Genomic DNA, 14,014 nt, shown 5'->3' with positions numbered 1-14,014 from the left:
CATTACGTGAAAACTATGTAACTTACGGTGAAGAGCGATGTGGCAGTGCATTGTGGTCAGCAATATGCACCTTCTGAAAGATCGATCTTTATTTCAAGTCACGAGATGCAGAAGTAATAGTAACCTCAAAATCGGTTAATATCATGAATACTGAAAGATTAATAACAGGATGTATACAGGGACAAGGAAAAAAAATTACTGGATTATTCCCGGATATCCCGTTTAAAAAATATGGTTTTCTCCCGGGCGAAAATACATTTTTTCCGTGCTAAGTGACAGTAGGTTTTCCATAAATTTTCCCTCGGACCTGAAAAACTTATCAATTCTTTGAATGGTTAACGTTTTATACACTTGCATAGAACTTCCCGGGGAAAAAAAAGACGGGGGAGAAAAGTTTTGGAAAGACTTAAAGAAAAAAAAGAGACGAGATTTGGAAAGACCTTTGATTTGTAGGAACATACGCTGCATATTTTCATATTACGAAAATATAAATTCGAATTGCAGCAAACAGCCGGCCGGTGTGGCCGAGCGGTTAAAGGCGCTTCAGTCTGGAACCGCGTGACCGCTGCGGTCGCAGGTTCGAATCCTGCCTCGGGCATGGATGTCTGTGATGTCCTTAGGTTAGTTAGGTTTAATTAGTTCTAAGTTCTAGGCGACTGATGACCTCAGAAATTAAGTCGCATAGTGCTCAGAGCCATTTTTGCAGCAAACACAGCGCGTTAGTTTGCCGAGCGTTGAAACAGAGGTTGTGATGTCCTTTCGTAAGCCAATCATACAGCATCTCACGCCACATGATCTCGTCAGCCGATGGCACCAGATATTCAGAGCATAAGACACGTGTTATAGTCAGCCAATAGCAAGATCACTGGTTACGTAGCTCGAACAAACAAAGAGAAAAAATTAATGGTTTATATTAATGTACATAGGTTAGCTACAAGAAAAGCTAAGCTTTCACATGTAATATTGATCTTTTTTTGCGTGTGTTATACTTTATGATTCATCACACAAATGTGCCAGTAAATTTAAAATTATGACTAATTTTTGCGTGTGTTATACTTTATGATTCATCACACAAATGTGCCAGTAAATTTAAAATTATGACTAAAGTCTGGGCTCGAAATTCTTGTAAGCGGCTGGTCCTCAGACTGCTCAATTTTAAACACTCTGTGATTTAGAAATCCATCCAATTTTCTCACACGTAACATAATTCATCTTGCATAAAAAGATATTTACTTTGAAAGTAACGCTTTTCGAACCACCTTTAGCAATACTATCTGGAGATTGTTAGAAATAGGTTCGATTTACCAGTTGCCAGAGAGCGCCAGAAAACAGGCATTATTGCGTGTGAGCAGCTGCAGTGGTATAGGAAGCCCACATGTAAATATGTATAAAACACTAAGAGAGCTTTCATTACAATATAAAAGAAACAGGGCATCAGAGGATACTCCCAAGAGCATCGGAATTTCGTAAACCATGCTAAAATGCATAATTCGGCTTGAAGTGCACATTGGTTTTTTCCACATTCACAATGAAGTAGGTCCCATCTGATATTAAGTTTTTCCGTGTGGTTTTTGGAATGTAAATTTTCTCGGAGTACCAGTACTCTACGATCTCATTTTTGTTCCTTTATTACGGCATAATGCCACACATGGCAGAAGATGATAACGTGCACTTGAAATTTAGCGAACAGTTGGAACTAACCAATACTGTGGAATGAAACACTTCATTTCAAATAAAATGATTGCCTCAGGTGAAAGATTAATAAAGCCAAATTTCTTTAGCAAACTTGCAAAAATAACTTCATTGTTCTGCAAGGCGATTAATGGTTGACTGCTAATAACTTGGAAATAAAATAAAATCAGAAAACTGAAACTAAAAATATATTTCTGCCCTCCATAATTATGTGGATGTATTTTAATTCACTTGACAGAAATCCGTTTTGTTTTCATTTGATGTGGTAGCTCTAAATGAAGAGAAACAGCGAAATCACTTAATCATGGGTCACTTGGAGACTAATCCCTTCCACACTACAACTCTGACAACTCTGCGCATGAGTGAATCTGGCAGCTAGGGCGCGCAAGAAAAATTTTTTTCGTTAGCATCTGGCTGCTTGCTGCTAATGCCTATACAGCTAATAGCCACACTTCAAGTAGCGGGAAGCGGAGAAGGTACTGCTCATACGTGGGTCAACTGCGCATAGGCATCAGCCCGCTGGCTATTGGTCAAATGAACCTAATGTGAACAGTTGTGACGTCATGCTTACATCAAGCAGTTTATTGTTACGAAGAATTACATAGTCTTCACCCTACGGCCTTTGACATAGTTTTGCTATTTGCAGACGCTTGAGCGTGCATGGTGTTTTGTTGTTGTAAATTGCGCATTTCCTTTGCCACTAAAGTTTAATTTTTTTTCTCTCATTTATATTTTATTGCTGCAGTATCATTCTCCAGTAGCAGGATATAGTAACATTCTTTGCTAGAGAATCAACTCTTACCAGTCAAAATTACAAAAATTTAACTGAAAGTTAAAACAATGAAAAATTCCTGGAATTCTGAAAAATTCCCGGGTTTTTCCCGGTTATCTCCCGGACGAAAAAATTCCCGGGTTTTTCCCAGATTTCCCGGGTCATATACACCATGAATAAAAATAGTAAATAACAACTTACAGGGATGAGCGAGCACTCACTAAAAACGTCTGTCATAGCTGATCGAGTGCCGTAGTCATATGTTAAGATTCATACATAATTAAGCCCGTAAAGAGCAATAAACAAAGTTTGAGGGGAAATTGTTTATAAAATTCAATAGAAAATTCATGACGTAAAGAACTGCACTATATAATATTTTGGGTAGCATCACATGTATTTTAAACTAGTTAAGTTAAACTATACACTTAGGCCTAACTTGCAATAGTTTTCATTGTTTGCAAATTATTATTAACATTTATCACCCACAATTAATTAATTATAATAGATATGAAGATTCTGAGCAGCGCAATGTGTAGATCACTATAGATTACGTCTAAAAACGGTGCTACATACAGTTCTATGTTAAAACATCGCAGCGCAGATGTAAACAAACAAATTTGCGAAAAGTGGTGAAACTTTGCAAAAACTAAAATTTTTTACAGGCGATAGAATAATCCTAGAAATTAATCTGAACAACACTGAACCCAGTGACCTCACATCATTATTCCCTACCCCACGTAACATACAACATGAAGAATTTAATCACTTCCTATCCAAGAGGTCCAGACTTGCCAATGACACATGTGCCCCTGTGTGTAACAAAAATCTATTCCTGTTAGTATTTACAATGTCTACTTCACAACACTCTGTCTCTGCATACATTTTCGTAGCACTGGAATTTGCTGGGAATACTGTCTTATGGATCTGGAGTTCCCACTGGTGTTTAACGATCGATTATTCTGCCTCTGCCCATTTTGTCTTCCATTCTTTACAATCTTGCTGCTGGAGCCCCACCACGCCCTATTTTGTACACTGCGGTTCGCATCACTACCTCTGGATATGCCCCTGACATCCACATCTGTAACACCTTATATCAGCAGAGAACACACCTCTTTATCCCCTACTCTCTTTACTACCTCTATCTCTCTGTGGCTATTTGGACGGCAGCAGCCACGTCCTTTGGGGATCCTGCCTGTACCTTCCTTGACATATGGGGTGGCAATCCCCTTAGAAAAGCATTCAATGCCCTACATTCCACCTCCTGGAGAATAACTTTGTTTACTTCATCATTCTCCTTCAACTCGAATGTATTCACATTAATTTTTCTTATTTTGCTGACAGACTTTTTATTGATTTGTTCTGTCTCTGCAATACCGCACTCAACTGTTCCAGAAAGAATCTTGAGCTAGTTTGCTCTCTTTTACTGTTGTTCGAGACCCTCTCTTAGTTGCTCCAATGTAATAACATTCATCAACCCTGCGTGGTAACAGACAAATGCCTTTGCTTCCCCTGTCAAACGTAGCTTCCTCATGTGCAGTAACTGTTCATCCATCCAGAAACCCAGCCTTGTGGCTGCCACTAGGTTAGTTACACTGATAATACAAAACATTAGGGCCAAATGCTTAATAGCTTATTTGTCAGCCTTTGGAACGAAATACATAACTGATTCTGCGTATCATGGATCCAACAGTTTGTTGGTAGGTTCGTGGATGTATGTGGCATTAGATGTCTATGCACAGCTCATACAATTTACGTAAATAAAGGGACCATTGATTTGCAAAAGCGGTGGTGGTGCCCGAAAGTGACCCACACGGGTTCCATAGGAGTTGCATCAGGTGACTTTGTTCACTGAGACATCAATGTGAGTTCACTATAATGCACTTCAAGCGACTTCAGCACAGTTTTGGCTCAAAGACACAGACAACTATAACGCTGAAAGATAGCATCACCCTCAGGGAAAACATCAAGGATGAAGGGATGTAGGGGGTTTGCAGCTATCAATGTGTCTTCAGTTACCAACACAGGTTTCATGCAAGTGCAGGAGAATGTCTTCCAAAGAACAATACTGCTCCCATCAGTCGGTGTCCATGGCACATTAAACATTTCAAGCTGCTGCTCACCTCAATGACAGTGTTCATGGAGACGAGTGACCTAGTGTAAAAAAAATGTGATTCACCCAAAGAGCCAACATGTTTCTATTAATTTACAGTTGAATCTTGATGGTCTCGTGCTGACTTCGACCCAACACCGTAATTGATGATGTCGTTGGGTCGAAGTGTGAACATATAGGGGTGATCTGATGCAGAGTTCCATTTTCAACAACGTACAATGAATGGTGTGCTGTGAAACACTTGTGCGTGCAGAGATGGCGTGCAGAGATGACACAGATCACTATATATCCTACTTCACAGAGCTAACAAGTCTCCAAACCCTATGTTCTGTGAAGAATTGTGGACATCCAACCATTTAGCGCCTAGTGGTAGTTTCACGGTCCTATCTCTTTCCATAGGTTGTCATGACAGTAATGCATGATCATTTGACCAGCCTTACCATTTTCGAGACATTCGTTCACAGGCTCTGTGTAATAATAACCTGCCCTTTGTACAAGTCACTTATCTCAAGAGATTTCCCCATTTTCAGCCCATATCTTCACTAGGGTGATCCCCCATTCGTGACTACTCTGCTTACATACTTTTTTTTTTATCACATCATGTGCCCATAATGTCACCAGGTAGCATCCAACATTGCAGTGGGCAGAGGTCATAACGTTTAGGCTTATCAGTGTATAAATGACAGCACATCCTCCACTGACTTGCCCGTAAAGAGAGTAACTAAACTGGCAGCAGCTGAATCTAATGGAGTAGTCAAACTGGTCAAAGCCCTATCCTCTCTCACAGCAACTAGTTGCCCAAGTATTTCTGTGTTGTGGTTGTTGTTGTTGTTATGGTCTTCAGTCCTGAGACTGGTTTGATGCAGCTCTCCATGCTACTCTACCCTGTGCAAGCTTCTTCATCTCCCCGTACCTACAGCAACCTACATCCTTCTGAATCTGCTTAGTGTATTCATCTCTTGGTCTCCCTCTACAATTTTTACCCTCCACGCTGCCCTCCAGTACTAAATTGGTAATCCCTTGATGCCTCAGAACATGTCCTACAAACCGATCCCTTCTTCTAGTCAATTTGTGCCACAAACTCCTCTTCTCCCCAAGTCTATTCAATACCTCCTCATTAGTTATGTGATCTACCCATCTAATCTTCAGCATTCTTCGGTAGCATTTCTGTGTTATCTGTATCTAAAGTGTGCTACCTGATTTATCAAAGACTTAAATGCCTCCCCTCCGAAACACTCTGTGTCTCGAACTCTGACATAGCGGAACTCTTAGCCATCAAGCCACAACAATGACAAAAGGAAAAGTAAACAGTACAAAAAAAAAAAAAAGACAAAATACAAACGCACAGAGATAACAACACAATATCTGCAATTGTAATATTAACACATAAATTCCACACTTCATGTCTAATGATAAGCCATTCTGACTCAGTACACTATATAGCAAAACAGTCATAGCAATTGCACGTGTGATATTCAATTGAGCACATGGTGTGCTGCGGCCTAACAGGTTACACTGCGTGCACTTCACTAGCTGTGAATAATGTTCTCTTGTGTTCCTGAGGAATTGCAATAAGTCGGCTGGTTCCTCCAGCTTCATAAATTCCACCTTCAAGTTCTTATGACAGTCCTGCTTCCTGTTCATCTCTTTTGCTCACAAATCACGAATATGAAAAAACAATCAAGTCTACTAATCCCAGTGCAGATTCTCACTGCCACTCACTGTGGCTGGAGACATGGTCCAGGATTCAGCTGCAGACATTTATATCAGCAGTGGTTGATGTCACAGCACTCACTTTTGTCACCATTTGTGGAGGTGACAGGCACCTCTGACACCACTTGTAGTGGTCAGAAGTGGAAGATCTTTATGATAGGTGGTGCAACTGAGTTGTCAGTGGTCAGGAAGCAGTAATTCACTATCCTGGGCAGTCAGGCAGTGATGCCAGATTGTTGACTGACATATTATCATGAAAACAGCATTATTAAAATTCACTTTATTGCATAGTAAACTACAACAGTCACAATGACACATCACAGGTGTAAGATGTGCACAGTCTGCAAGGACTTGCTGCTATCAGCAAGATGTTTGTTGTCATTGGCAGCTTGCAGTGCCTCTCAGCCAGTGGAATTATGAACCAGCAATGTGGCAAGGCTACTGACGCCTGTAGCAGATGGCAACCCACAGCGGCTGATATGCAAACTAAAGACAGTCACACAGCTGAAGACGTGGCATGCCAGGGTGTGCAGAATCATGCCGTGGACCCAGTCTGGAAGAGGTGGCTCCCAGTGCCTGCCCTCACAAGTGGAAGCGGAGAGCACTAGAGTTTGCCCACACGAGCGAAGGTGGTTGAGCAGCTGCAGAATCACAGGCTTGAAACATAGACAGCCATGGCAGGAGGATACCAGCGCCTGGAAGTAGGCCTTCTGGTGGCTCACTGGTTGAAGGCAGTACATTGCAGTATCACACTTAGTGCAGATGGTAGGCTCACAGCTAATACAGACTCAGCAGGTTAATCAGTTCTACTGAAATTATGTGGCTGAAATGAATGACTGTGCTTTATAACTAATTATTGCACCACAAACGACATCACACTGAGCCTGATAAAATCTTGATTAACATTGAGCCTAATCTGCTGTTGATGTCGTACCTCACGTAGTTTACAATAACCGGAACATGAGTAACAAGCATGGTTTAGAAAAGCAATTTCGTTTCTTTTTACAATGAAAAATGAATTGGTATTCCATAAAAAGTTACAGAACCTGGATTTAGAAATCATTACAATTACTTCAGAATAATAAACATGTCAATGTGTGGGGAATAAAACTTGTAGACGGAGACCACGATATGAATACAGTCAGCAGATTCAGAAGTATGTAAGCTGCTGCAGTTATTTGGGTAGGATTGCACAGGATAGAGCAGCAAAGAGAGCTGCATAAAACCAGTCTTCGGACTGAAGATCACAAGAACAACAACAACAAATCAGGTTCATGATGATGTACACACAATTTCATTGATGTTCATACTTATTGTGATATTTGTGTTTAAGTAGGACACTTAGTGAATTTCGAAAATGTTTGCAATGAAAAATAGGGGTCGCTATGCTTTTGCATTTGATGCCTATACATAATATGTTGCTGTGTATGAAATTTAGCTATCATATTGAATTTTCCTTTAGACTTAGGTGGAGATCTCTTTCTATCACTAACCTCAAGGAAATTGATCTTATGTAACACACTCATTTGCAATCTCGTGTGCCAGTGATAAGGCCAGAATGAAATATCCATAACATTTCTCACATTTCATAAACAGCTTGAGGTACTGAAACGTGATTTTCGCGAGTGATAGCACGCAAGGAAGAGAGTATTTTGACATATAGTTTTGAAGCAAAACTTCATTATTTACTGTGTTATTCCAATAACTGCATACTTTTTTGATGAAAGAATGAAATTTTTAAGAGCCATCGGTGACTGGAGAAAAGAGAAATGCTATGGGTTTTGGAACAACGTAAGTGAAGACATTACACATTTATTTTTGTACTGTGTTTTTTTCTTAAGCTATTGATCTTACTTGTTCTCAGTTCCTCACTTAATTAAATTAACAAAACACTGTTTCAGAATTCTCCTGCAACTGTGTCTGCACAGTATGTTAATGAGGTGGTGATGTGTAAACTCTGTTGTGTTTTGGCTAAAGAAGCACTTTTTAGAATGGCAAAGAGGGAAATGATGGTTTTACTCAAAATTTGCCACTCATGACATTTCTCTGAAAAGTTACAAATGGTTCACAAGTCTGGCAAAAATAAATCATTGCTTCTTTTACATTTTCAGCACAATTCTTTTCAGATACTAAACAAAGCAGAGGAGGAAATAGATCTATTTGGATGGTCACCATGCAGGTGGAGGGGGAAGAAGGGGGGAGGGTGGGGGGAGGGGCTGCACTTAATATTTACAAAAAATATGAGCAAAGGCTTCAGTTAGAACAGCATTTGCCTTCCAGCACACAGACTGCCTGCCCACAACCCCCATCACTACCGCTCTCCCAATGCCTGTCCTGCCGAAAGCGCATCTACCGGCCACATTATTCTGCGTGCACTCTATAAACAATTCACTCCTTATTTTACTTTGTCTGGGCAGTCTTTGTTTGTCCTGCTTCCATGATGCTCTTGCATTAACTGTGATGGTGTTTTTATTTTATACAGCTATGCAAAGTAAAATAGTTGCTGCGCAACATTTGAGACGGCGTAAGGGACTTATGTTCATTATTTTTTGTGGGGCTGTTGTATTAAGGGACAGTCTTTACTGGGTACAGAAAATATTTTATTGTATTTGCTATCTGTCCATTCATTTATCATGTCAGGGGGTTGGAAAATCTCTCGACTATATATTTCTACTGCTTCTAGTGAGTTGAGTTTTGTGCCTGAGGGTTGTCCATGACAGATCATGAGATCTTTATTGATGTTTGGAAGGCTGCGTTTCCTGTCACAAAGGTGAATGGCCATTCCAGATTTATGATGTACATTTAAATGTTAAGTTGGCATGTGTTCATCACATTGTATGGTAAATGATCTGCCTGTCCTATCTACATAAAAACTGGGACAGACAGGGCATGTGATCTTGTAACAACCTGGTTGTGTATGTTTGTCAAGTTGGTTGCAACTGTGAGGAAGGACAGGTTTCATTTTATTTTTTTTTGCGTAATAGCCCATATCTTTTGAACTGACTTGCAGTTTCATAAGAGCCTCTTGCAATGAGTAGAATATTCAAATATTTTTTGGGGTTAGAGTCTGTTGGTAACAAGAATTAAATTATTAATTTTTCTAACTGGTTAGACTTATGACCATCCTGAGATTTTTGTCACTTTCATGTAACTCTGTTTGGAAAGGGTTTAGCCTGTTTTGGTATTAACAATACAGTGTAAAAAAACTACTATTATATCTTCATACAAACAAGTGCAATTCATCTTTTTTTATGTGATGTCAGTGGATTTTAACATAAATTAATCATCAGAGACTGTATTTTGTAACAAAAAACAAACACAGGACCCCTTTCAAACACACACAGCTTCAGGTTGGACTTCAGAACTACAAGTTCCTTCTTTAGAGAGGAGAGGGTGATTGGAAGGGGAAGATTCAAAGGAAAGGCAGGCCACTACTGACCTGCTCTTCCTATTTAACGTGCCCCAACACATCCCTCTCTCCTCCCTCATGAACGTACCAGTAGTTCCGGAAGCCAGGTAGTGTTTATCTTTTACTTTTATGTGGATCTATCGGTAGGACTACACACTTCGCCTACTGAAGGTAAATTCTAGTCAGCAGTTCTGTCTCATGATTTACAAGTTTTCTCAACTGAAGTTTCCTTTGACAAACTGGAGTCAATGTTCACCTATTACACAGACAAAATAATGCAAAAAACCACTACTAATATTGTTTATCATCTACGAAAGGAGCAAAATCAGTTAAGAAACTAACAAGGAAAGTATTTGCATCGAACAAGCACATCTGTAGAAATTTTTATTACAGGACCATTATGTACCTCTCAATGAGCTGGTGAGTGTCATTTTTCTGCAGGACTGCAAACATGCTCTAGATTTCACTGCAGAAGCCAAATGTAAAGCTGATATCTAAACTATAAATGCAGTGAGTACTTTCAATAAAATGCTCAAAGCAATATGAATCACTACAAAACTCACAGTGAAGAGAAGCCCGCTGATCACATATCATAGCGGCACATGCTATAATATCAGTGCTCAATGCCATGTCAATGACACTTCTGAAGCAGTCCACAGTTTTACCAATATCGTAGCCATCATTCTGCCACATGTAATGAAGTACTGGTCTATATATTTCTGCAGATAATTGATTGTAATTGATAGACTGGATTTTCACGATAATGAATCTATAATGCAATTCTGGATGCATGTTCCTGGGATGTAGTTTAAGAAAGTCTGTCATTCCCTTGGCATACATTTTATACTGCCTGACGAAATGCGTGTCCGGAGGTCGTGCATGTATTGTAGGTTTAGGTGGAATGATTTTTAAAACTACATCTTTTACGCCCAGACCAGGAGTCACAAAGTACTACTGACTTTGTCAGCAAATGTGGATTCAAAACCAATAGGAAAAACACTTTCTTATGTTGTTTCGTTGTCTTCCTGCTCACACTTGCTTCTACAAAGACATTTGGAGGGGCAATTTTTCTATTTCTGTTGACACATGAGATCAAATCTTTCCATTTGGTTCTTGGAAGCATGTATAGATTTTGTCTGCCAATTATCTGTCCACTGATACAGCAACATCATCATGTAGCTGCTTGTTAACTGATTGCAACACTGAGACAAAGTTTCTCTTCCCTTTCATGGATAGTGTTCTTTCAGAATAAAGCTCATAGTTGAGCTGACTCTGATCACAGTTCCATACAGAACCCATTCGGATGTTATTTGTCATGATATGCACACTGACTTCAGCAACAAATGTTTAAGCTCTCTGGATCATCTCTTCTTCATCGTGCTTATCTTTTCACACTTTGAGCATAGTTATATGCTATGATGATATCCTAATCTCCTTCTTCAAATTAGTAATAAATCGCTGTGACACTGGAAAGTTTGTGCACCTGAGATTTCTGGCTACATGCAATGCCCGATGTTGTAAATGCCAATAATGAATAGAAGAAATGCATTCTACGCGTCATAAAACTTCACCGTAACATGCAGCTTGATGATATTGAACTGCAGCATACTATTTCCTTTGAAAACTGTATTGCCTTTTCTTTTTTCACCACACAGTCCAGTATGCTTTTATATCACTTTTAACTTTCAGTTTAGAGTATCTTTTCAGGAGGTTGTCAAATATGTCAAAACCTCTGACACAATGGCCATCATCATAAATGTTCTCTAGCGTGTTATCATCAAACACTGTGATAACACATTTGATTTCAAACTTCTCATCAGGAGAAGGTTCGAATTCACGTTCACTGCTTCCATTGCCTCTTCTCAAACTTGCCACATCACTACTGCTTGCAGTGAGGTGTTCGTCATTATCATCACTAGCACCATAATTATATTACAGGAATCTGTAACTGAAGGCATCCATTCTTGAAAAATAGACTGCAAACAGATGTTGTACAATCCTTTAATAGTACTATCGGTTTCACAATGTTGAAATTCCGTCTTCAGGTACACCTAAATAAAGAAGAACAGCACATGTGGAAATTAAAAGTGTTAATAGTTAGTAATAAGATGTAAATAAGAATTTTTGTTTTAAAGGCTGACCGGAAAGGATGCAATATGTGTCAGTGAGAACCATCATGGCCAGTTGCTGGCAGAATACTGAGCGTACATGTGAGTAACAAGTAAACAGGCATGCATGGCTTACTTGGAAGAAATGGACAGTGCATGAAACTGTAAAGAATTTGATTAAGAATTTTGGTAGGCTTTGTTACAATAGAGATACATCATTAAAAGAAAATGCAGTAAAATGACTACTGAAATATAAAATGGCTCAACTAGTTACATTGTAGACGATCAAATTTGGAGGGTACAATAAAGTGCTTCAACTCAGTTGGGCTATTTAGAATAAATTCTGTACGATACTTCCTACTTCGCACAATCTCAGTCTCTTCTAATATATTTAAAGTATGGCCTTCGGCTGGGAATGTAACATTTTTAAGTTATTTGAAAAATAAGTGATAGTGTGGTTCTGTTCTCTTATGGGTACACAACACTGATCTGGAATTTGTCAGATTTAGGTGCTATCACAATCTGATCCTGAAACTCTTAACTATCTGTTCTGTATACTGCATCGACATTGTGGGGCTGATAGTACTATTAAAGGATCAGACAACAGCTGTTTGCAGTTTATTTTTCAAGACTCATTATTATGTATAAGTGTTAAAGCAGTGATAATGTTTTTACTATAATAGATAATAGAAAACATGTGAATGATTCACCTTGTACACTAATATCATTTTCAGAAAGAAGAGTTTGTCACAACTTCATCTCAACCAGTCACAGTAAATTAGCAGGGCTGATTACCAACTACTGACCCAGCCGATGTTTCACTACACAAACAACTTCAAAAATACAACTTAACACACACATTGTGCCCTCTCTACTGGCACAGCAGCAGGCAAAGGTCGAATTCGGCATGGCATACTCAGTGGCGTCTAATGGATGACTGCAGAGATTTGCACACAAACGAATATGACTGGTTTAAAAAGGGACCTTTAAATGATCCCTTAAAGGATTGTGGAGTAAATGTGTTTGCTCAAGCCCAAATACTTTCCTTGTGAGTTGGAATTGTAGTATATTATCGGCCATCTATCAGAGAGATAAAATTGAGCCATTAAATTGATTCATGCTATCACACATTCCTACATGAATTAGTAGTGCATTACAACTTACCTCGACACAATTACCCAAGGTTTGGCTGAATTCATGTAGAGAGGATTATTGTTCATATATTGCATAAATCTTCTTTTGTGGTCCAGTATACATTCCAATTCTGCTGCAGGTATTTTCAGTGACACTACATTTTGAGTAATCTCTGTATTAATTTTATTTATTGTGTCTGACGGCTCAGACCCATTTCCTTGATGCTCTGCATGAGTCTCTGGTTCGGACATACTGTTTAAATGCTTGGGGCTGGAGCCTTGACCTGATACAGTAGTTGGTCCTAGCAAATAAGAGTCATTTTCATTTGTGTACGTTGTCATTTTCTCCAAATTTAATGTGTTATCTGGTGGATCTAACATAACAGATTTCTTTCCTTCCAGTTCAGTAACATCTGTAGTGAATGTCTCTTTCAAAGGCTTAGGTCCAGTATCGTGTGTATGGTTACAGCCTTTTGTATATGTTACCATTTTCTCCAAGTGCAAAGGTTCAAATGAACTTCGCAGTGGCAAAGAGACATCCTGTGAATAATCTTTCATGGGAGATTGACGGGTATGCTCAACTGGAAACATCACCTGATCATCTTGAATATTTTGGACAGGCCCTGAATCAATCAAAACATTGCAAACATTATTCCCAAACTCTTTTTCTGTATGCCTAGATGCCTGTGAGGGTGTATACCCTTCAGTTCTTCCCCCAGAAATTTTGTCTGATTCTTCAAATGGAGGGAGAATTATCAGCTTCACATTACTCCTTGTCCTGTAACAAAATTATTCATATAAATTTCATTTTTACCATACAAATTAAGATTTTGTGCGTGTTGCGAGAGAAATATGGGGAATAACAATTACGGACCCCACCAGTGAAACTGAGTTTTACTCCAGTTGAGGCTTGCATATGTACTAGATACGGAAAAAGAGTCACTGGTAAATAACAGTAAACCAACCTCAAATTCAGGTATATATATATAAAATAGAGGGAAACATTCCACGTGGGAAAAATATATCTAAAAACAAAGATGATGTGACTTACCAAACGAAAGCGCTGGCACGTCGATA

The 14,014-nt window shown here is 39.1% G+C and overlaps 1 protein-coding gene across 6 annotated transcripts in view; it reads right to left on the bottom strand.

Annotated features, from left to right (window-relative positions):
- Positions 1 to 14,014, bottom strand: part of LOC126418876 (uncharacterized) — a 164,168-nt gene that overhangs the window by 29,416 nt on the left and 120,738 nt on the right. For all 6 annotated transcript variants that reach the window (XM_050085912.1, XM_050085904.1, XM_050085896.1 and 3 more), the window contains one exon: positions 12,969 to 13,715. In XM_050085912.1, coding sequence (XP_049941869.1) covers positions 12,969 to 13,715 — 747 coding nt within the window. The remainder of the gene's footprint in view (positions 1 to 12,968; positions 13,716 to 14,014) is intronic.

The sequence above is a fragment of the Schistocerca serialis genome, chromosome 1 (genome assembly GCF_023864345.2).
Source record: "Schistocerca serialis cubense isolate TAMUIC-IGC-003099 chromosome 1, iqSchSeri2.2, whole genome shotgun sequence".
Taxonomy (NCBI): Eukaryota; Metazoa; Arthropoda; class Insecta; order Orthoptera; family Acrididae; genus Schistocerca; species Schistocerca serialis.
Note: the sequence above shows the minus strand (reverse complement) of the source record. Positions and strands in the feature narration are given on the sequence as shown.